Genomic DNA, 25,462 nt, shown 5'->3' on the forward strand with positions numbered 1-25,462 from the left:
AATTGACACATATCATCAAAATGTGGTGTTATAGTCTGTTCCAATAAAGGTCACAAATCTCCTGTTTACTGACATCTTTATTTCAATTTCAAGAGTAAACACCACCTTGTACATCAATGAGAGCCCAAACAAGTAAATGCTAAATTAGGTAGGTATTTACAAAATATTTACTTGTCAGTTTAATATGAAAGAAATAATTGACAAAAATCATTTTTATTCTATTTCCGTCACTACTTTAGTATGTCTGCTACAACATGTACTTTTTCAGTTTTCTCACATGTTTCTTTAAAGAGCATTAATTAATGATTTACTTATTTTGTGATTGGTGTTACTAAGTACTAAGTAACACCAATGGCCACTAGTAACACCAATGACAATGCATTTTAATAAGATGCCCTTTTCCTCACTTAGGATATTTTTTAGGATGATTTGAAACTTAAAGGGGCATGTGCAGCATCATAGATGCATAATGGCACTTTGGGAAAAATAAATGTGTTGCTGGAATTTAAAGAGTTTATCGTCAATGTCCCTAACTGCGTTATGATTCCAGCTCTTTTCGGTTTTTCTCATGCACGGTTTATGCTATTAATTAACAGTCAATTTGTTGTTGTCTACTTGTCGTTCATTTGTGAGGTCTTTCTTCACAGGTCATAAACATTTTCATTAACAATAAAGTTCAGACAAGTATCATAATACAAAATTTTACAAACTCCTAAAACTATTAATTTTACTATTTTGTTTATTCCATAAAATTACCGATATCGGTTCCACTTGACCAGTAAAAGTTGACTTCGAATGGAAGAAGATGAATTAACATTTGGTTCATTTGGAGCATGTCATATGACCTCACACGTGCTAGACCAACAAGGCCAAATCATTTAATTTTTATCATTTTTAAGTCCCGTATTGTTAGAATTTGTTTTGAGTTATTATAATCGATCTGCATAAACCGTGCATGAGAAAAACCGAAAAGAGCTGGAATCATTGACGATAAACTCTTTAAATTCCAGCAACACATTTATTTTTCCCAAAGTGCCATTATGAATCTATGCTACATTTTTGTGCCTTGACTGAAAAGAATAGTAAACATATAATCCATTCATAACAATTATAAATAATTTTAAGTGTATAAATTGTGTTAATTAAGAATCAATTCATTAGAAAATTGATATTTTACAATCTATTCACTGGTATGAACATAATGCCTATCTGCATTGACATCAAGTTTTAGCTATGGGTGTTGGTAAAACGTGGACTGGAACGCATGACAAATTGATTTTTTCTTTAAAAAAAGTATTAAACAAAGTGAATGGTGACATAATTTGTTTGATTTGCTGTATAGTGTATGTACTGTAAACACTAGAATAACATCATGTATTTATAAGGTGTCCTCGTTTTCTGAAAAAATTGGAACATTTAGTGTAGATTTTTTTAGCATTTACATGAAAGCAAAAGTAGGGTTAAAGGGACACACACTAGTTTTTAAACACTAAGGCATATTTTTCACTATTAGAGCTGTGTATGATCACAGAAATTAAACATTACATATATTTTATTGTTTAGATTATCCATTTCCGTACAATCGAAGTGTTTCTGGTCATCCTGGTGTTTCTAACACCACAAAAAGCATTTTTCATATTTAAAAAAAACCCATGTGCGTCTGTGAAGTAACGGTTATGGAGTCCTGTTTTAGTCTATTTGTAAGCCTTAAAGGGTATTTCAATGTCACAGACTCCTGTTTCTCTCTGCTGTATCTAAATTTGTTACAGGTTTGTAAATTAATCAAACTTAGTGCCCATGTTTATGTGTTGAAACTAGGGTCTAGGTGAAAAATATACCTTTTTTCAAACATTTTTTACTTGTTATGGCGAATACTAAATATACAGCAAAATACATTTATATCATACAGCTCATACTTCATAATTTTATTATAAAGTTAATCTTTAAAAGAAAGCTATAGAGGTCTGCAACTGACAGTCCTTTGTTGTATGGTTTACTGCTGGTGCATATCTGAACATAGACCTGAACTAAGTTATGTTTCTGGATACCTGATTCAGACAGCTTACATGTGTGTCCACGACAGCATGCTTGGGTCTTAATATAAGCACGAAAATAACTATATAAATGAATGAATGAATAAATCTTTAACTTAATATTTAAACAGAAATTAACATTCAGTATCTGAATTTAGAGTATTTTTTAAATTGTCTGACCGGCCATATCTAACTTTTATCAATGTTCCCAAAAACACACAATTATTCTAATAGGCCTTTACTAGTTGTAGGTTGAAATGTGTTGGGGTTTTGTTTAATTAAGGCAATATTAATTACATATGTTTGCTAACAAGTAGTGGTAGTCTCAAGAATATAGTCTTTCAAGGATCCAGTCTTGAATGTCATTGGTGTTACACATTGTCATTGGTGTTACTTTTTTGTCATTGGTGTTACTCAAGAATATTTTAACTGTCATTTCTCTAAAAGCTTTATTTTTGAAATTTAAATTGTTTATTAAGGAAAGCATAGCTTCCAACTTTGTGACTTTGATGACATTTATTTTCATAGGCTCCATATTTTTAAATAATCAAAACTGCCAGTGTATAATTTAAGTCACATATAGAATATCTGTGTGAAAATGCAAAGTTACACCTTTAGATAGTTGTTAATGCTGAAGTTATTCCAAATATGTCATTAGGGACACCCAAATAACATATCCATGTGCTTTTGATCACTACAAACCAATTGGATCACACTGTTGAACTACAGTGTCTTGCACTTGTCCGGTAACACCAATAACATAATGAATTTGCTCATGGAGTACAATGTGTCTGCGCGTGCAGGCCGATTACAGAACTGCATGGCCAGATATGATTTTATATTTCTTTGTTCATCTAGTTTCCAAATGTTAACAATAAAACCTTATATATTTTAACTGTTTTATCTTGAATTTATATTTTGAAAAGTGATCATTTCTGTAGAATGACCCATTTATTTAATAAAACTCAGAATGCAGCTTATATTTTTAACCAAACAATTTTACCATTATAACCATTCATTTGCTCAACTTATAACATGATTGCAAGACATCAGAATTGTTATATTCGTTTTTCAAAAATGTTGTCTGTTAACATTGGTTCTCGAGGACTACATTTTGTAATTTGCCTTAAAATATTTAAAATCATTTTTATAAATTATTATACGTATATGTTTTGTTGAACAACATACTGGTACATATTTTGATAAAACACTGAAAGGTTTTGCATTGGAAAGTTTTGTCTGTAAACTATACCACTAAATGTTTTCCTCACCAAAACAGGTAATGTAGTTAACAATATTTACAACTGATGCATGCTACATGTTTTGACCCACGTGTGGTATACTTTGCTACATAGCAACCAGTTTAGTGCTCATTTGAAGTGAATAAATACTAATAAAAAGGTAGCTATTTGGATAACAACTGTCTGTTTATAAATATTGATATGCTTTAGGACCGAATGCTTATGCTCACAAAAATTGGTTCACCCATGATAACAAAAGTTTAGTTTGTTTAAAACGACACCATTAGAGCACATTGATTTATTAATCATTGGCTATTGGATGTCAAGAATTTGGTAATTTTGACATATATTTTTAGATAGGAAACCTGCTACATTTTTCCATTAGTAGCAAGGTATCTTTTATATGTACCATACCACAGACAGGATAGCTCATACCACAGCCTTTGATATACCAGTCATGGTGCACTGGTCGGAATGAGAAATAGCCCAATGGGCCCACAGACAGGGATCAATCCTAGACCGACCGCCCATCAAGTGAGCTCTTTACCACAGGGCTACATCCTGCCCCTCTGTTTAACAGTTCTCTGTCCTACTGTAGTTAGAGTTCACGTGTTTATCATTTGTTAAGTAGTTGCATATTTTAACAGTTCTCTGTCCTACTGTAGTTAGAGTTCACGTGTTTATCATTTGTTAAGTAGTTGCATATTTTAACAGTTCTCTGTCCTACTGTAGTTAGAGTTCACGTGTTTATCGTTTGTTAAGTAGTTGCATATTTTAACAGTTCTCTGTCCTACTGTAGTTAGAGTTCACGTGTTTATCGTTTGTTAAGTAGTTGCATATTTTAACAGTTCTCTGTCCTACTGTAGTTAGAGTTCACGTGTTTATCGTTTGTTAAGTAGTTGCATATTTTAACAGTTCTCTGTCCTACTGGAGTTAGAGTTCACGTGTTTATGGTTTGTTAGGTAGTTGCATATTTTAACAGTTCTCTGTCCTACTGGAGTTAGAGTTCACGTGTTTATGGTTTGTTAGGTAGTTGCATATTTTAACAGTTCTCTGTCCTACTGGAGTTAGAGTTCACGTGTTTATGGTTTGTTAGGTAGTTGCATATTTTAACAGTTCTCTGTCCTACTGCAGTTAGAGTTCACGTGTTTATGGTTTGTTAAGTAGTTGCATATTTTAACAGTTCTCTGTCCTACTGTAGTTAGAGTTCACGTGTTTATGGTTTGTTAAGTAGTTGCATATTTTAACAGTTCTCTGTCCTACTGTAGTTAGAGTTCACGTGTTTATGGTTTGTTAAGTAGTTGCATATTTTTAACAGTTCTCTTTCCTACTGTAGTTAGAGTTCACGTGTTTATAGTTTGTTAAGTAGTTGCATATTTTAAGAATGATATGATATACAATGTAGATAATTAAACAGGAATTGTGAGTTTGCAAAAATCATTCACATTGTTGCATGTTTTATTATCCTTGACACATTTTAAATATGTATAGATGACACCTGACATGCCTTTTTCTTCTTCCTTTTCTGTGTTTTTTACTACAATAGTTTGGCTGAATTAGTTTTAGAATTTTTTTTTACAAATGGATATAATAATCAACATAATTTGAACATATTTCAAAATTACTCGTGGATTAGTCACCAATGATACATTCAACAATTTATTTTGGATTGGGCTTCAATTAAGTTGAATTTGCAATTTGCTGGCATCATCCAAAGGAACATATCACAAACAGATATTGAAGCATCCAACAAATTAATATTTGTAAATAATTTTTTTCACACTTTTAAATACATTTGTTCAAAATGTTGTTAACATGATTAATACAGTTAAATATAAAACTCAAGGCATCTGTGGCACCACTCAAAGCAAAATCCTCATCAGACTGGGTTGCTGAGTTACTGGGTTGCTGAGTTACTGGGTTGCTGAGTTATTATTCATATAATTATTATTATTCTAAATACTACTGGCCTCAAAGTCTAGGCAATGGTGTTTTATTAATATTTTAAAGCCGATTTCTAAATGAAAAACTACTTGAATGAATAATACCTAGAAATAATAACTTCTACTAAATAACAGCAGTCATTTTTGTATTTTGCTTTGGCCTACAAGATGCAAATTTCTTATCAGACTGAGTTGATGGAAAAGTATGAATATCACAAACACGTTAAGGGTGAGCCTGGTTAAGTATTAAGCTGTATATTACATGTTATGAAGCCAAACAATGAATACTCGAAACTACAAATGCACAAAGACCAACACATTATGTTTTACAAAATATATACTGATCTTTGTTTAAATAATTAAGAATAAGAATTAAAAAAAGGGAAAGATGATTTTTCTTTTTTAGCATTCATTCATTCCTATTTTTTGGGGATACACATTCATACAAATACACATCATCCTAATATTACACTTCTTGATATTCTTGTCACTAAAACTTAAATACACATCATCCTAATATTACACTTCCTTGATATTCTTGTCACTAAAACTTAAATACACATCATCCTAATATTACACTTCTTGATATTCTTGTCACTAAAACTTAAATACACATCATCCTAATATTACACTCCCTTGATATTCTTGTCACTAAAACTTAAATACACATCATCCTAATATTACACTTCCTTGATATTCTTGTCACTAAAACTTAAAATTTGTTTTGTTTAACACCACCTCTAGAGGACATTGGATGTCAAACATTTGGTAACTCTGACATAGAGAAAACAGACTACATTTTTCCATTAGTAGCATGGATCTTTTATATGCACTTTACCACAGACAAAAAGCACATACCACGGCCTTTGGCCAGTTGTGGTGCACTGGTTGTAATGAGAAAAAAATCCAATCAGTTGAATGGATCCGCTGAGGTGGTTTGATCCTGCGACGCAAGCACCTCAGGCGAGCCCTTGTCACTGAGAGCAAACAATTGTATGTAAAAGAGCAAATAATACATGTATGGCCTGTTGGGAACAAAGTCAGCCCGAAGAGAATAATTAATTGGACATTCTATTAAAAAGTGGACCCATTTATTTTTAAACAAGTGAATGCTATTTGTTTACTGGTAGACTGATTGTTCTATTGTATATCTATACTGAATTTCCTTTTTGAAATGTGTAAAGTTATGATTTTTGTACTTCACATTTATAAATGTGAAATTTTGCAAATTACAATAAAAAATCAAATGCTGTATCTGTTGTTTTAATGCCAAGAATAACTAATTCCTTAGTAAGATTCATCTTATTTGCGTGGATACAATTTGCCTTAAGCCACTGCACAAAATTTTTACACTCCCAAAGTTTCTCTTTGCCTGAAACAAAATGTACATTTATCATCATTTCCGATTTAATGTCATTTCCATTTATTCTATATAAAAAGGTGTTGGTTGTTAATATTCGATTTAATATTCTATATTGGAACCACCAGAGTTTAGTTTCAAGACTTGTTTTAAATGGTTTAACAAAAATGTTAGACCACCTGAGTGCAGATCCAAATTGAATTTTCCAGTTTATTTTAGCTTTATTATTAATCACAGATAATTCCAAAACATAAAGTATCATCAAAAGATATATTAGTGTGATCAGTCTTGAAATTCAAGTGATTAAGATATTGTTTACAAGCATGAACAACTCCAAAATAGTCCAAACAGGTGCCAGTAATACCATACACATGTCTAAAAACTTCCAGAGATAAAAATTCCTCATCCTCGTCATACAAATCACAAACTTGTACTATACCCTTCTGTAACCAGTGTATTTGATACAAGATTTAAAGCCAATTCTAATATTATTATTGAAGAAAATGGGTTCAGACAGGTAATTTTCTATTACATTTGATAAGTCTGTAAGCTGCATAACTTCAAAATATTCAGCTGATCCTGCAACTTACCCAGTAAGGTTTTTTTTCTTGTTTGATATGACCTTGCTAAAATTTGATGTTGCCAATATGTCACTTGTTTGGATTTCACTAAATTTGAAGAACGCTAATGATTTACAGTACTGTAAAGGACATTTGATTGTATGATATGAAGTTAGAATTGAACACAGAAGCAATTAAAGGTAGTCATAATTTTAATTAAAAAGTAGTAAGGTATTCTACAGCACAAATGAGAAGGGCGGGAATAGCCCAGTGGCAAAGCATTCGGCTGATATGCAGTCAGTCTGAGATCCATCCCTGTCGGTGGGCCCACTGGGCTATTTCTTGTTTCTGCCAATGCACCATGAACTGGTATGTCAAAGGTTGTGGTATGTGCTATCTTGTCTATGGGATGGTGCATATAAAAGATCCCTTACTACTAATGGAAAAATATATTTTTGAGATGACCTTTTGGCAAAATTAATAACTCATATCATTACTGTATGTTTTTTTTTAACCCTAACCCATTTTCTTTCTGGGGGAGGCCCCCCATACCCCCTATCGACTGCAGTTGCATTCAGTACACACACTGTAAATATTTAATTTGATAGCACAATACACACATTTTTTATTATGACAGAAGCCCTGATTGACTGTATGTTAAAATGACAAAATGTTTGACATCCAATAGCCGATGATTAATAAATCAATGTGCTCTAGTGGTGTCCTTAAACAAAACAAACTAACTAATGAGAGTCTAAATGAAAAGACTTACAGAGCAGAGTCCTGATTTTGGAGGTGGGGGGAGCTGGACACTCCTCAACACAGCCGTCGAATCAATGGCAAGTGTTCTTGTGTTGTTGATAGACACAAAATGGCCTAAAATAGAAGAATGAAAACCTTGAAGTATTAACCATATCAGACGAATCTTATAAAAACAAAAGACTGTTTTAATATCAAGTTATAAAAATAACCCAGACTAAGAGTTGATTTGCATTTCTCTTGTTTAACTCGGTGGATTGGATTCCAACAAAACCTTTTGTTATAAAGATCAATGTTTCGTCCATTACTTGAATTTACTTCAGTTGCAATTTGCAAATTACAACAGAGTATATGTCATGAGACACATTCATTGCTAGCATTATACTATAAGAAAAACAACAGCAAATATAAATGAATATTTAATGATTGTCATTTAAAAAATATTGTTTAATATACATTTCTTGATTGTGTTGAAAATTGCCTTTGTGTTGTTTTTCAGATTGTTATGTTTGGAAGAAGTAGCTCAGTGGTAAAGTGTTCATCTAATGTATAACTGATCTTTGTGTTGTTTTCAGATTGCTATGTCTGGAAGAAGTAGCTCAGTGGTAAAGTGTTCATCTAATGTATAACTGATCTTTGTGTTGTTTTTCAGATTGCTATGTCTGGAAGAAGTAGCTCAGTGGTAAAGTGTTCATCTAATGTATAACTGATCTTTGTGTTGTTTTCAGATTGCTATGTCTGGAAGAAGTAGCTCAGTGGTAAAGTGTTCATCTAATGTATAACTGATCTTTGTGTTGTTTTTCAGATTGCTATGTCTGGAAGAAGTAGCTCAGTGGTAAAGTGTTCATCTAATGTATAACTGATCTTTGTGTTGTTTTTCAGACTGCTATGTCTGGAAGAAGTAGCTCAGTGGTAAAGTGTTCATCTAATGTATAACTGATCTTTGTGTTGTTTTTCAGATTGCTATGTCTGGAAGAAGTAGCTCAGTGGTAAAGTGTTCATCTAATGTATAACTGATCTTTGTGTTGTTTTTCAGATTGCTATGTCTGGAAGAAGTAGCTCAGTGGTAAAGTGTTCATCTAATGTATAACTGATCTTTGTGTTGTTTTTCAGACTGCTATGTCTGGAAGAAGTAGCTCAGTGGTAAAGTGTTCATCTAATGTATAACTGATCTTTGTGTTGTTTTCAGATTGCTATGTCTGGAAGAAGTAGCTCAGTGGTAAAGTGTTCATCTAATGTATAACTGATCTTTGTGTTGTTTTCAGATTGCTATGTCTGGAAGAAGTAGCTCAGTGGTAAAGTGTTCATCTAATGTATAACTGATCTTTGTGTTGTTTTCAGATTGCTATGTCTGGAAGAAGTAGCTCAGTGGTAAAGTGTTCATCTAATGTATAACTGATCTTTGTGTTGTTTTTCAGATTGCTATGTCTGGAAGAAGTAGCTCAGTGGTAAAGTGTTCATCTAATGTATAACTGATCTTTGTGTTGTTTTTCAGACTGCTATGTCTGGAAGAAGTAGCTCAGTGGTAAAGTGTTCATCTAATGTATAACTGATCTTTGTGTTGTTTTTCAGACTGCTATGTCTGGAAGAAGTAGCTCAGTGGTAAAGTGTTCATCTAATGTATAACTGATCTTTGTGTTGTTTTCAGATTGCTATGTCTGGAAGAAGTAGCTCAGTGGTAAAGTGTTCATCTAATGTATAACTGATCTTTGTGTTGTTTTTCAGATTGCTATGTCTGGAAGAAGTAGCTCAGTGGTAAAGTGTTCATCTAATGTATAACTGATCTTTGTGTTGTTTTTCAGATTGCTATGTCTGGAAGAAGTAGCTCAGTGGTAAAGTGTTCATCTAATGTATAACTGATCTTTGTGTTGTTTTCAGATTGCTATGTCTGGAAGAAGTAGCTCAGTGGTAAAGTGTTCATCTAATGTATAACTGATCTTTGTGTTGTTTTTCAGATTGCTATGTCTGGAAGAAGTAGCTCAGTGGTAAAGTGTTCATCTAATGTATAACTGATCTTTGTGTTGTTTTTCAGACTGCTATGTCTGGAAGAAGTAGCTCAGTGGTAAAGTGTTCATCTAATGTATAACTGATCTTTGTGTTGTTTTCAGATTGCTATGTCTGGAAGAAGTAGCTCAGTGGTAAAGTGTTCATCTAATGTATAACTGATCTTTGTGTTGTTTTTCAGACTGCTATGTCTGGAAGAAGTAGCTCAGTGGTAAAGTGTTCATCTAATGTATAACTGATCTTTGTGTTGTTTTCAGATTGCTATGTCTGGAAGAAGTAGCTCAGTGGTAAAGTGTTCATCTAATGTATAACTGATCTTTGTGTTGTTTTTCAGACTGCTATGTCTGGAAGAAGTAGCTCAGTGGTAAAGTGTTCATCTAATGTATAACTGATCTTTGTGTTGTTTTCAGATTGTTATGTTTGGAAGAAGTAGCTCAGTGGTAAAGTGTTCATCTAATGTATAACTGATCTTTGTGTTGTTTTCAGATTGCTATGTCTGGAAGAAGTAGCTCAGTGGTAAAGTGTTCATCTAATGTATAACTGATCTTTGTGTTGTTTTTCAGATTGCTATGTCTGGAAGAAGTAGCTCAGTGGTAAAGTGTTCATCTAATGTATAACTGATCTTTGTGTTGTTTTTCAGATTGCTATGTCTGGAAGAAGTAGCTCAGTGGTAAAGTGTTCATCTAATGTATAACTGATCTTTGTGTTGTTTTTCAGATTGCTATGTCTGGAAGAAGTAGCTCAGTGGTAAAGTGTTCATCTAATGTATAACTGATCTTTGTGTTGTTTTTCAGATTGCTATGTCTGGAAGAAGTAGCTCAGTGGTAAAGTGTTCATCTAATGTATAACTGATCTTTGTGTTGTTTTCAGATTGTTATGTTTGGAAGAAGTAGCTCAGTGGTAAAGTGTTCATCTAATGTATAACTGATCTTTGTGTTGTTTTCAGATTGCTATGTCTGGAAGAAGTAGCTCAGTGGTAAAGTGTTCATCTAATGTATAACTGATCTTTGTGTTGTTTTTCAGATTGCTATGTCTGGAAGAAGTAGCTCAGTGGTAAAGTGTTCATCTAATGTATAACTGATCTTTGTGTTGTTTTTCAGATTGCTATGTCTGGAAGAAGTAGCTCAGTGGTAAAGTGTTCATCTAATGTATAACTGATCTTTGTGTTGTTTTCAGATTGCTATGTCTGGAAGAAGTAGCTCAGTGGTAAAGTGTTCATCTAATGTATAACTGATCTTTGTGTTGTTTTTCAGATTGCTATGTCTGGAAGAAGTAGCTCAGTGGTAAAGTGTTCATCTAATGTATAACTGATCTTTGTGTTGTTTTTCAGACTGCTATGTCTGGAAGAAGTAGCTCAGTGGTAAAGTGTTCATCTAATGTATAACTGATCTTTGTGTTGTTTTTCAGATTGCTATGTCTGGAAGAAGTAGCTCAGTGGTAAAGTGTTCATCTAATGTATAACTGATCTTTGTGTTGTTTTTCAGATTGCTATGTCTGGAAGAAGTAGCTCAGTGGTAAAGTGTTCATCTAATGTATAACTGATCTTTGTGTTGTTTTCAGATTGTTATGTCTGGAAGAAGTAGCTCAGTGGTAAAGTGTTCATCTAATGTATAACTGATCTTTGTGTTGTTTTCAGATTGCTATGTCTGGAAGAAGTAGCTCAGTGGTAAAGTGTTCATCTAATGTATAACTGATCTTTGTGTTGTTTTTCAGATTGCTATGTCTGGAAGAAGTAGCTCAGTGGTAAAGTGTTCATCTAATGTATAACTGATCTTTGTGTTGTTTTTCAGACTGCTATGTCTGGAAGAAGTAGCTCAGTGGTAAAGTGTTCATCTAATGTATAACTGATCTTTGTGTTGTTTTCAGATTGCTATGTCTGGAAGAAGTAGCTCAGTGGTAAAGTGTTCATCTAATGTATAACTGATCTTTGTGTTGTTTTTCAGACTGCTATGTCTGGAAGAAGTAGCTCAGTGGTAAAGTGTTCATCTAATGTATAACTGATCTTGTAGCGATTCCCATCAGTAGGCCCATTGGATTATTTCTTGTTCCAGCTAGTGCTCCATGACTGTCCTAAGTTCAGCCAGCCATTTTTCACTAACATTTGCAAAACAATTTTGACTGGTTCCTGAAGTGGTAATTTGGTTTACTGTACCGCGTAAACACCAGTCTAATGAACGTTAGTGACAAGTGGTTGTCTAAACTCACCCCTGGTGTATCAAAAGATATTATGGTATTTTTCTGTTGAGTCCAATGCCATTTAAACCATATATAAAACATATGAAGAACGAATGAATGAATGAATGAATGTTTAACGACACCCCAGCAGAGTGCATTGTTAAATAAAGCATTTCTTTCTTCATGGGGGGGGGGGGGATTTAGCTCAGTCGGTTGAGTGCTCGATTGAAGTGCTTGTGTCGCAGGATCGAACCAAACCACCTCAGCTGAATGAGTTTTTTCTTGTTCCAACCAGTGCACCACAACTGGAAGGTCGTGGTATGTGTTTTCCTGTCTGTGGGAAAGTGCATATAAAAGATCCCTTGCTGCATTAGAAAAAATGTAGTGGGTTTCCTCTGATGACTACAAGTCAGAATTACCAACTGTTTGAAATCCAATAGCTGCTGATTAATTAATCCATGTGCTCAAGTTGTGTCATTAAACAAAACAAACTTTAACTTTTTTTCTTGAAACACTGAATTAATTGTACATGGCCTAAAGCCAGTTAACAGTTAAATACAGCTTTCATAACAGGTGTTTGTATTCAGCTCTGCAGATGTTGACATAAATTCACAGCAGCGTTTTTTTTAACGAAATGGCTAAACGCTGCTGATTTGGGGGTTTTAAATACATGTCAAAACAAATTGTGTCTTAGCTGAAGCATCCTGCTGCTTTTGTCAGAGATTTTAGTTTTTGTCACTGAGATAAATTACAGAATTTTAGAGGCTGTTAACATTTTTAATAAATTGCTGAAGTGACATAATATTTTCCACAAATGAACCATCTAACTTCTGTGCATTCAAAGTATCAACGTGGTGCATTGCTGAAGTATGCACTAGTTTCTTTTTTTCCAAAATTTAATTATTTAAGAAATAAAAACTGACCAAGCACAAAATTTATGTTACTGTCAAAGGTAACTTGTAAATTACTCAGAATATTTGAAATTTGGAACATCATAGGAAAAGAAATCCAAATCAAGAAAGAAATTATTATTCACAAATCTACACATTCTCTTACAATCTCCACTACATAAAAGTGACACTTGGCAATATGCAGCATGGAGATTTTTTGAGACACCATTAGAGATGAAAATTGCTGCTATTCAAAACATGAAGGCTACCCATCAACATGAGATTTTGTATAAGCACTTCTCACAGAGAGGACAGCACATCTACAGCTGTGTAGTGACAATGACAAACTAAAAAAGACCCAAAATGAAGTAAATGTTTTATTTAACGACACACTCAACACATTTTATTTATGGTTATATGGAAGGAAGGAAGGAAATATCTTATTTAATGACGCACTCAACACATTTTATTTATGGTTATATGGCATCAGACATATGGTTAAGGACCACACAGATATTGAGAGAGGAAACCCACTGTCGCCACTTCATGGGCTACTCTTTTCGATTAGCAGCAAGGGATCTTTTATATGCACCATCCCACAGACAGGAAAGTACATACCACGGCCTTTGTTACACCAGTTGTGAAGCACTGGCTGGAACGAGAAATAGCCCAATGGGTCCAACGACGGGAATCACGGTTATATGGCGTCAGACATATGGTGAAGGACCACACAAATATTGAGGGAGAAAAACTGCTGTCGCCACTTCATGGGCTACTCTTTTCGATTAGCACCAAGGGATCTTTTATATGCACCATCCCATAGACAGGATAGCACATACCACAGCCTTTGATGTACCAGTCATGGTGCACTGGCTGGAGCGAGAAATAGCCCAATGGGCCCACTGACAGGGATTGATCCCAAACCGACTGTGCATCAAGCGATCGCTTTACCACTGGGCTATGTCTCGCCCCCAACCCAGAATGATGTCCTGTTATTAACATCTACAGCTGTGTAGTGACACTGACATACTAAAAAGACCCAGAATGATGTCCTGTTATTAACATCTACAGCTGTGTAGTGAATCACTGACATACTAAAAAGACCCAGAATAATGTCTTGTTATTAACATCTACAGCTGTGTAGTGAATCACTGACATACTAAAAAGACCCAAAATGATGTCTTGTTATTAACATCTACAGCTGTGTAGTGAATCACTGACATACTAAAAAGACCTAAAATGATGTCTTGTTATTAACATCTACAGCTGTGTAGTGAATCACTGTCATACTAAAAAAGACCCAAAATGATGTCTTGTTATTAACATCTACAGCTGTGTAGTGAATCACTGACATACTAAAAAAGACCCAGAATGATGTCTTTGTTATTAACATCTACAGCTGTGTAGTGAATCACTGACATACTAAAAAGACCCAAAATGATGTCTTGTTATTAACATCTACAGCTGTGTAGTGAATCACTGACATACTAAAAAAGACCCAGAATGATGTTTTGTTATTAACATCTACAGCTGTTTAGTGAATCACTGACATACTAAAAAAGACCCAGAATGATGTCTTGTTATTAACATCTACAGCTGTGTAGTGACACTGACATACTAAAAAAGACCCAAAATGATGTCCTGTTATTAACATCTACAGCTGTGTAGTGAATCACTGACATACTAAAAAAGACCCAAAATGACATCTTGTTATTAACATCTACAGCTGTGTAGTGACACTGAATTACTAAAAAAGACCCAGAATAATGTCTTGTATTAACATCTACAGCTGTGTAGTGACACTGACATACTAAAAAAGACCCAAAATGACGTCTTGTTATTAACATCTGCAGCTGTGTAGTGACACTGACATACTAAAAGAGACCCAAAATGAATGAATGAAGGAAATGTTTTATTTAACGACGCACCGAACACATTTTATTTACGGTTATATGGCGTCAAACTTATGGTTAAGGACCACATAGATATAGAGAGAGGAAACCCACTGTCGCCACTTCATGGGCTGCTCTTTTCGATTAGCAGCAAAGGATCTTTTATATGCACCATCCCATAGACAGGATAGCACATACCACAGCCTTTGATGTATCAGTCGTGGTGCATTGGCTGAAGCGAGAAATAGCCCAATGGGCCCACTGACAGGGATCGATCCCAAACCGACCGTGTATCAAGTGAGCGCTTTACCACTGGGTACGTCTCACCCCCAACCCAATATGATGTCCTGTTATTAACATCTACAGCTGTGTAGTGAATCACTGACATTCTAAAAAGACCCAGAATGATGTCTTGTTATTAACATCTACAGCTGTGTAGTGAATCTGACATTCTGAAAAAGACCCAAAATCATGTCTTGTATTAATAACAATGTCATATCTGTTTTCAAATAAAGTTTAGAATGTTTAGCCTAGGTATTTTGTAAGATGCTTCACACACTGTTTGTGAAGCTGACTTATGTCTAATTTACGGCTAGTATTAAAAAACTAAAATTTTACCTCTACCATCATCTCGAGTGTGATCCTGCTTTCCAAAGAAGGGATGTGTGTAGTTTTGCAACAACCAATCAAAATCATCATCCTGAACATTGTACCACCCACAGTCAGCGCTCTCAAAATCACAGTTTTCAAAAGTACATCTCCCGTAATAGGGGATCTGCTCTGTTGGTGAGAAATGTAAAAAGAAACAAACAACAGTTATAAAAACTAAACTATAGTCTATCACACAGGAAACACCTTTTTTCATGCTATGTTATTTATTTCTGAGCCGTTTGTTTTTTAAATTAGGCAGAATAATAGTATTTTGGGGTTATTTCCAATACACCAAACTGAAATTATTTACAAAAAAACATTTTTATATAATGATGGGATGGATGGACTATAGATAACTTTAAAATGGCATTTGAAAACAAAATTGTAGTTTTTTGCCTTTTTACAGTTTTAAATTATTTTTATTAAAAGCACTATACATATGTAAAATGGTTTTGTTAAGACATCACACAGATATTGTCAGCCTCTTAGCGTAATTGCCTAACTAATTTTTAGAGCTTTTGAGGAAAATGGAATTAAAAAAACAAACAAACAGATATTAATTGTTCAAAGATTATTTGAACAAGAACAGTAGATTCCATTTAACCTTTTAATATATGACTTGTATTTCTCTTTGCTTATAAGCAAATGGGAAAATACTGGTTTAATAGACATCTTTGAAGACGAGTCAGTCAAAATCCAATCACATTTCCTTTGCCTATTTAATTTGAATTCTTCATGGCACTTTTTTGTTGCTGTGGACTATATTCAATTGGTTTTCCATGCATTTTTAATTGCAGGGGTTGACAGCACCTGCTGGGTAACAGAGGATACTCCCCGAGTGTCTTGTGATATCATCATTTATCAGCACGAGCTGATAAAAGTATAAAATCCAAGGCTTGCTGAGGAAGTTTATACTTTTATCAATGAGTGCTGATAAATTAAAATATCACAAGACATGTGGGGGTATTCTTTTTATCATCCATTATCATTCTTTTCATTTGCGACAATTGTAAACAATGTCAGTAATGTGGGTTGATGTCACTTTATTTGGCAGCAGTAGACTATTTAATTAGCAGAACGACTGGCATGACTTCACTAATGACAGGTTTAACGCTGAAACATACACAATGACGTAACAAAAGAAGTGATATCTCCTAGGAGAATATTGCAGGATATATCGCAAACTATAGTACCAGCGATATCTTCTACGTCACTAATGATAAATTTAGCGCTGAAACATACACAGTGACGTAACAAAAAGAAGCAATATCTCCTAAGAGAATATGGCAGGATATATCGCAAACTATAGTACCAGCGATATTTTCTACGTCACTAATGATAAATTTAGTGCTGAAACATACAGTGACATAATGAAAGAAGGGATATCGCCTAGGAGAATATCGCAGGAGATATCGCAAATTATAGTGCAAGCGATATCTCCTACGTCACTAATGATAAATTTAGCACTGAAACATACACAGTGACATAACAAAAAGAAGCAATATATCCTGGGAGAATATCACAGGATATATGGCAAATTATAGTGCCAGCAATATCTCCTACATCACTAATGATAGATTTAGCACTGAAACATACAGTAACATAACAAAAGAAGGGATATCGCCTAGCAGAATATCGCAGGAAATATAGCAAATTATGGTGCCAGCGATATCTCCTACAAAATCCTTTAATGGATGATAAATAGTTTTCCACTCCAGAGTCACAACTACAGTCACATCTGTGAATTGTTGGAAATCAATGTATTTGCCCGTATTCCCCCGTAGGAACTAAAATGCAGGATCTAACTCACTCAATGGAACACTCACCTGAAGTGCTTGGCTGTAACACCAAATAGAGTCTAAATTAAAGGTTTTTATAAACCACAATAATTTGACCTAATGCATTTGTAACTTACTAAGTAAAAGTTTAACGACACCACTAGAGCACATTGATTTATTAATCATCGGCTATTGGATGTGTTAGTAGCAAAGGATCTTTTATATGCACCATTATTCAGACAAGATAGCACATACCACGACCTTTGATATACTTGTTGTGCTGACTTGGGTGGAATGAGAAATAGCCCAATGGGCTCACTGACTGCACATCAGGTGAGTGCGTTACCACTGGACTATACCCCAGCCCAGCATACTAAGTCACATCAGGTGAGTGCTTTACCACTGGACTATACCCCACCCCAGCATACTAAGTCACATCAGGTGAGTGCTTTACCACTGGACTATACCCCAGCCCTGCATACTAAGTCACATCAGGTGAGTGCTTTACCACTGGACTATACCCCAGCCCTGCATACTAAGTCACATCAGGTGAGTGCTTTACCACTGGACTATACCCCACCCCAGCATACTAAGTCACATCAGGTGAGTGCTTTACCACTGGACTATACCCCACCCCAGCATACTAAGTCACATCAGGTGAGTGCTTTACCACTGGACTATACCCTAGCGCAGCATACTAAGTCACATCAGGTGAGTGCTTTACCACTGGACTATACCCCACCCCAGCATACTAAGTCACATCAGGTGAGTGCGTTACCACTGGACTATACCCCAGCCCTGCATACTAAGTCACATCAGGTGAGTGCTTTACCACTGGACTATACCCCACCCCAGCATACTAAGTCACATCAGGTGAGTGCTTTACCACTGGACTATACCCCACCCCAGCATACTAAGTCACATCAGGTGAGTGCTTTACCACTGGAGTATATCCTAGCGCAGCATACTAAGTCACATCAGGTGAGTGCTTTACCACTGGACTATACCCCACCCCAGCATACTAAGTCACATCAGGTGAGTGCGTTACCACTGGACTATACCCCACCCCAGCATACTAAGTCACATCAGGTGAGTGCTTTACCACTGGACTATACCCCACCCCAGCATACTAAGTCACATCAGGTGAGTGCTTTACCACTGGACTATACCCCACCCCAGCATACTAAGTCACATCAGGTGAGTGCTTTACCACTGGACTATACCCCACCCCAGCATACTAAGTCACATCAGGTGAGTGCATTACCACTGGACTATACCCCACCCCAGCATACTAAGTCACATGAGGTGAGTGCTTTACCACTGGACTATACCCCAGCCCTGCATACTAAGTCACATCAGGTGAGTGCTTTACCACTGGACTATACCCCACCCCAGCATACTAAGTCACATCAGGTGAGTGCTTTACCACTGGACTATACCCCACCCCAGCATACTAAGTCACATCAGGTGAGTGCTTTACCACTGGACTATACCCCACCCCAGCATACTAAGTCACATCAGGTGAGTGCTTTACCACTGGACTATACCCCACCCCAGCATACTAAGTCACATCAGGTGAGTGCGTTACCACTGGACTATACCCCACCCCAGCATACTAAGTCACATCAGGTGAGTGCGTTACCACTGGACTAAACCCCACCCCAGCATACTAAGTCACATCAGGTGAGTGCGTTACCACTGGACTATACCCCAGCCCTGCATACTAAGTCACATCAGGTGAGTGCTTTACCACTGGACTATACCCCACCCCAGCATACTAAGTCACATCAGGTGAGTGCTTTACCACTGGACTATACCCCACCCCAGCATACTAAGTCACATCAGGTGAGTGCTTTACCACTGGACTATACCCCACCCCAGCATACTAAGTCACATCAGGTGAGTGCGTTACCACTGGACTATACCCCAGCCCTGCATACTAAGTCACATCAGGTGAGTGCGTTACCACTGGACTATACCCCACCCCAGCATACTAAGTCACATCAGGTGAGTGCTTTACCACTGGACTATACCCCAGCCCTGCATACTAAGTCACATCAGGTGAGTGCTTTACCACTGGACTATACCCCACCCCAGCATACTAAGTCACATCAGGTGAGTGCTTTACCACTGGACTATACCCCACCCCAGCATACTAAGTCACATCAGGTGAGTGCGTTACCACTGGACTATACCCCACCCCAGCATACTAAGTCACATCAGGTGAGTGCTTTACCACTGGACTATAACCCAGCCCTGCATACTAAGTCACATCAGGTGAGTGCTTTACCACTGGACTATACCCCAGCCCTGCATACTAAGTCACATCAGGTGAGTGCTTTACCACTGGACTATACCCCACCCCAGCATACTAAGTCACATCAGGTGAGTGCTTTACCACTGGACTATACCCCACCCCAGCATACTAAGTCACATCAGGTGAGTGCGTTACCACTGGACTATACCCCACCCCAGCATACTAAGTCACATCAGGTGAGTGCTTTACCACTGGACTATACCCCACCCCAGCATACTAAGTCACATCAGGTGAGTGCTTTACCACTGGACTATACCCCAGCCCTGCATACTAAGTCACATCAGGTGAGTGCTTTACCACTGGACTATACCCCACCCCAGCATACTAAGTCACATCAGGTGAGTGCTTTACCACTGGACTATACCCCACCCCAGCATACTAAGTCACATCAGGTGAGTGCGTTACCACTGGACTATACCCCACCCCAGCATACTAAGTCACATCAGGTGAGTGCTTTACCACTGGACTATAACCCAGCCCTGCATACTAAGTCACATCAGGTGAGTGCTTTACCACTGGACTATACCCCAGCCCTGCATACTAAGTCACATCAGGTGAGTGCTTTACCACTGGACTATACCCCACCCCAGCATACTAAGTCACATCAGGTGAGTGCTTTACCACTGGACTATACCCCACCCCAGCATACTAAGTCACATCAGGTGAGTGCGTTACCACTGGACTATACCCCACCCCAGCATACTAAGTCACATCAGGTGAGTGCTTTACCACTGGACTATACCCCACCCCAGCATACTAAGTCACATCAGGTGAGTGCTTTACCACTGGACTATACCCCACCCCAGCATACTAAGTCACATCAGGTGAGTGCTTTACCACTGGACTATACCCCAGCCCTGCATACTAAGTCACATCAGGTGAGTGCTTTACCACTGGACTATACCCCACCCCAGCATACTAAGTCACATCAGGTGAGTGCTTTACCACTGGACTATACCCCACCCCAGCATACTAAGTCACATCAGGTGAGTGCGTTACCACTGGACTATACCCCACCCCAGCATACAAGTCACATCAGGTGAGTGCTTTACCACTGGACTATACCCCACCCCAGCATACTAAGTCACATCAGGTGAGTGCTTTACCACTGGACTATACCCCACCCCAGCATACTAAGTCACATCAGATGAGTGCTTTACCACTGGACTATACCCCACCCCTGCATACTAAGTCACATCAGGTGAGTGCTTTACCACTGGACTATACCCCACCCCTGCATACTAAGTCACATCAGGTGAGTGCTTTACCACTGGACTATACCCCACCCCAGCATACTAAGTCACATCAGGTGAGTGCTTTACCACTGGACTATACCCCACCCCTGCATACTAAGTCACATCAGGTGAGTGCTTTACCACTGGACTATACCCCACCCCAGCATACTAAGTCAGACATTAATAGTATTTCTGTTACTCTTGTTTTTATAAAGGTTTATTTTATATAGCTATATATAGTTAAACTAGTATACATGTACCGGGGCTTAAATATGGGAAATAGATGTACCACCTTGGACAAAGTAAAGTTTTATCTGAAATTAGGCCCAGGGATTAAATTAAGACGTTAAAAAAACCCCAAAACATTATACTATAATAAAGACAAAATGTGCAAGTTAGGATACCAAAGGAATACATAATTACCGATCCATAACAACCGTAGTCACATGCAAAACATATTTCAATATCAGAGGAGGTGGCAGTTATTAATTCGACTTTTAATATTGATAGGGCAATGCATGCATGCATTCTAGCCACACCAGTTTCGTAGTCGAGGAAAGGAAAAAGGGGATGCTTCCGACACCTATCAATATAACTGTTCATTTGGGGTAATGTTATTTTAAGTACTGCTTAAATAGCTAAGGATTCTTGGCGAAGTGAGTGCCAGCATATTAGGGCTTACAATTTTCATATTAACGAGTTATTTAATTATGTAACTATTATTTATAATATCGATTAATTTGAAGGTGTTTCTTTTTATTATTATTATTATAAGTGTATTATTATTATTATTATTTTAATCGCAGTCAAATGTAAAGATGACGAAATACGACATTTACAACTATGATAATGCATCTTTAACTCTAGTGCATTAATTTTATTGTTACAAAGTTTCTCCTATATTTAATACTAGTAGTAAATACAATATTATTTTTGTAACCTATGGGAGATTCCTATTGGAAAATATTGTCTGAATTGAAGCCCATGGGCTTTATTTCGAGTGGGGTTAAATACGGGAAATCCCGGTATGTGTTTTTTTGTGAATAAAAGACCCATCCTCATGTTGGAATTTTTCATGCTGATGATTAATGAATCAATGTGCTCAAGTTGCCTCGTTAAACAAAACACTTTTAAACTTTATTTACAGATGGAGGTGCATTTGTTTGGTTCATTTTCCATATCATCGAAATAATTAACCAAATAGTAATTAATATTTAAAAAAAAACGAAATCCAGAGCAAGTGTGAAATGTGAAAACAACTGCCATGAATACACTGAGAAACAACTGCCATGAATACACTGAGAAACAACTGCCATGAATACACTGAGAAACAACTGCCATGAATACACTGAGAAACAACTGCCATGAATACACTGAGAAACAACTGCCATGAATACACTGAGAAACAAGCATAACGAAAACAATTGCCATGAATACACTGAGAAACAACTGCCATGAATACACTGAGAAACAACTGCCATGAATACACTGAGAAACAACTGCCATGAATACACTGAGAAACAAGCATAACGAACACAACTGCCATGAATACACTGAGAAACAACTGCCATGAATACACTGAGAAACAACTGCCATGAATACACTGAGAAACAAGCATAACGAAAACCACTGCCATGAATACACTGAGAAACAAACATAACGAAAACCACTGCCATGAATACACTGAGAAACAAGCATAACGAAAACAACTGCCATGAATACACTGAGAAACAAGCATAACGAAAACAACTGCCATGAATACACTGAGAAACAAGCATAACGAAAACAACTGCCATGAATACACTGAGAAACAACTGCCATGAATACACTGAGAAACAAGCATAACGAAAACCACTGCCATGAATACACTGAGAAACAAACATAACGAAAACCACTGCCATGAATACACTGAGAAACAAGCATAACGAAAACAACTGCCATGAATACACTGAGAAACAAGCATAACGAAAACAACTGCCATGAATACACTGAGAAACAAGCATAACGAACACAACTGCCATGAATACACTGAGAAACAACTGCCATGAATACACTGAGAAACAACTGTCATGAATACACTGAGAAACAAGCATAACGAAAACAACTGCCATGAATACACTGAGAAACAAGCATAACGAAAACAACTGCCATGAATACACTGAGAAACAAGCATAACGAAAACAACTGCCATGAATACACTGAGAAACAAGCATAACGAAAACCACCAAACATCACTTGACACTCCTGCACCATGCATATCATTACAGTAATAATACATGTCCTGCTTACCACATGTTTTATGTACTCTTATAATGTTGTTTTGTGTGTGCTGGTTATAATACATGTCCTGCTTACCACATGTTTTATGTACTCTTATAATGTTGTTTTGTGTGTGCTGGTTAGTAGCATCCATCACAAATGGGACCAACATACAATACAAATAACTGTCAGTTAAAGGAAGGAATGAAGGAAATTTTTTATTTAACGACGCACTCAACACATTTTATTTACGGTTATATGGTGTCAGACATATGGTTAAGAACCACACAGATATTGAGAGAGGAAACACGCTGTCACCACTTCATGAGCAACAAGGGATCTTTTATATGCACCATCCCACAGACAGGGTAGTATATACCATGGTCTTTGTTACACCAGTTGTGGAGCACTGGCTGGAACGAGAAATAGCCCAATGGGTCCCCTGATGGGGATCGATCCTAGACCGATCGCTCATCAAGCGAACGTCAGTTAAAGGTGCTGACTCTAATTATAAAGCAGATGTTAGGCTATTACTGGTTTTTGCCCTTAAATTACATATTATATGTACTTATTATACAGCCAAAAGGAACAGTATGTGTGGTTCTGATTACATAAGCCACACAAATTAGGGTAGGTAAGTAGGTTCAGTTTGTTTTTGTTTTTATTGGCAAATTAGTTTGGGTAGGTAGGCATTGTATAACTTTCTTTTAAAGACTGAAATATTTTATAGTAAGATATATGTTGCAAGAGAGCAAACAAAATGCAATTTAATTCTCAATTGAATATTGCACAAAAGTTTTTTTTTTTTTAAATCTGCTTGTTGGCGATATCAATTTAGACTTGGTCAGTCAGCAATTTTTTTTTTTGTGTGTGATTTTCTTTAAAATCATTAGGGTTGCAGTTTTTCTAGGCATGGTCGGGTAATCAGATCCACAACCATAATTTTGTTTGGCCTGACTTCCTGCTTAAATTATCAATTTTGTCAAGTCTGGTGTGCTGTTTTTTATCATCATGATCTTTGTTTATCTCGAAATGACATTTGTTTTAATCAGATAAAGACTCTTTCCTTGGAGACTGGAGTCACTGACTTTATAAGGAAATTATGAACAAGAAATCAATATGTTTGACCAGTCAGAACATCATAGGTGTACGGATTTGTTTACGATTTGAAAAAAATCAATCTTGTACACATAACTGCAGTATTTAATTTAGATATGAAAGCAAACCATAAATACATGTATTTCTTCTAGTATCTGATCACCTCCTACTTTCTTAGAAACCTCCTCTTCATAATGAAGCCATCTCTCAAGATAAGTACCCTGCTAAATTATCTGCCATCATTATTGTACTAATGACACGAACTTTCTTGTTTGAAACATGTTTAAGCTAATATGTTCTAAATGATATTCGATTATACAGGGGTGAATCAAGGTTCAACATAAACAGAAGGGAGGCATGATTTTCTGTTTAAAAACCAAAAAAAAAAAGGAAAAAAAGAAACAAACAAAACCCAAACCCAAACCCCCAAAACCCCCCACACCAAAAAACATATTTTAACCCAGTATTACTTTAGTTGAAAATTTGTTATTTCTACATCTTTATTTGTAAGTTGCGCTTACAGATTTTATTAATTATAAGAATGTCTGCAAAAAACTGTCTCCAACAAATAACATGTAATTCCTAAAATGTAAGATGTTGAAAAGGTGTGAGAAAGGGGTGGAGTGAGGGCACTGGTCCTTCAAACGTTTTGATGACATACCTCGAACCCTTCCCACCCCATCCTTCTGGAAGGCAAACTAATATGTTACTGATCCCCACTGTTTGCTAGCATGTTCTGACACCAATGGTAATAGCCTACATATTAAACATTAAAGCAATTATCCTGCCTGTGGGAAGCGCAAATAAAAGATCCCTTACTGCCTGTCGTAAAAGAGTAGCCTATGTGGTGACAGCGGGTTTCCTCTAAAAAAACCAGTGTCAGAATGACCATATGTTTGACGTCCAATAGCGATGATAAGATAAAAAATCAATGTGCTCTAGTGGCGTCGTTAAATAAAACAAACTTTACTTTTTTAAAGCAATTATGGCTACTAGTTTTAACTTTAGGACAGTATTATCCAGTATTAAAAAAAACGTTATGACTTTGGAGGATATGAAGAATTTATTTTAGTACAAATAAAACAATTTTTTTTCATTTTACTGTCTGGATGATCATTACACTGTCTCTCCCTGCAACAATCATAATCAATTTTGTAAAATTCTTTCACTTCCGCAATATTCTTGTTTTGTTGGCTATGAAGCGACATCATTAGTGTAATCTGTAAAGAAATATAGTCACAGTGGCAGCCGATGCACAGAATCACAT

The 25,462-nt window shown here is 36.4% G+C and overlaps 1 protein-coding gene across 3 annotated transcripts in view; it reads right to left on the bottom strand.

Moving 5' to 3' along the window:
- LOC121371581 (leukocyte tyrosine kinase receptor-like) overlaps window positions 1–25,462 on the bottom strand; it is a 194,176-nt gene that overhangs the window by 117,500 nt on the left and 51,214 nt on the right. For all 3 annotated transcript variants that reach the window (XM_041497584.1, XM_041497583.1, XM_041497585.1), the window contains 2 exons: window positions 15,476–15,637; window positions 7,910–8,013 (listed from right to left, as the gene is read on the bottom strand). In XM_041497584.1, the coding sequence (XP_041353518.1) occupies window positions 7,910–8,013; window positions 15,476–15,637 (266 nt within the window). The remainder of the gene's footprint in view (window positions 1–7,909; window positions 8,014–15,475; window positions 15,638–25,462) is intronic.

This window comes from Gigantopelta aegis, chromosome 4 (genome assembly GCF_016097555.1).
Source record: "Gigantopelta aegis isolate Gae_Host chromosome 4, Gae_host_genome, whole genome shotgun sequence".
In the NCBI taxonomy this organism is placed as follows: domain Eukaryota; kingdom Metazoa; phylum Mollusca; class Gastropoda; order Neomphalida; family Peltospiridae; genus Gigantopelta; species Gigantopelta aegis.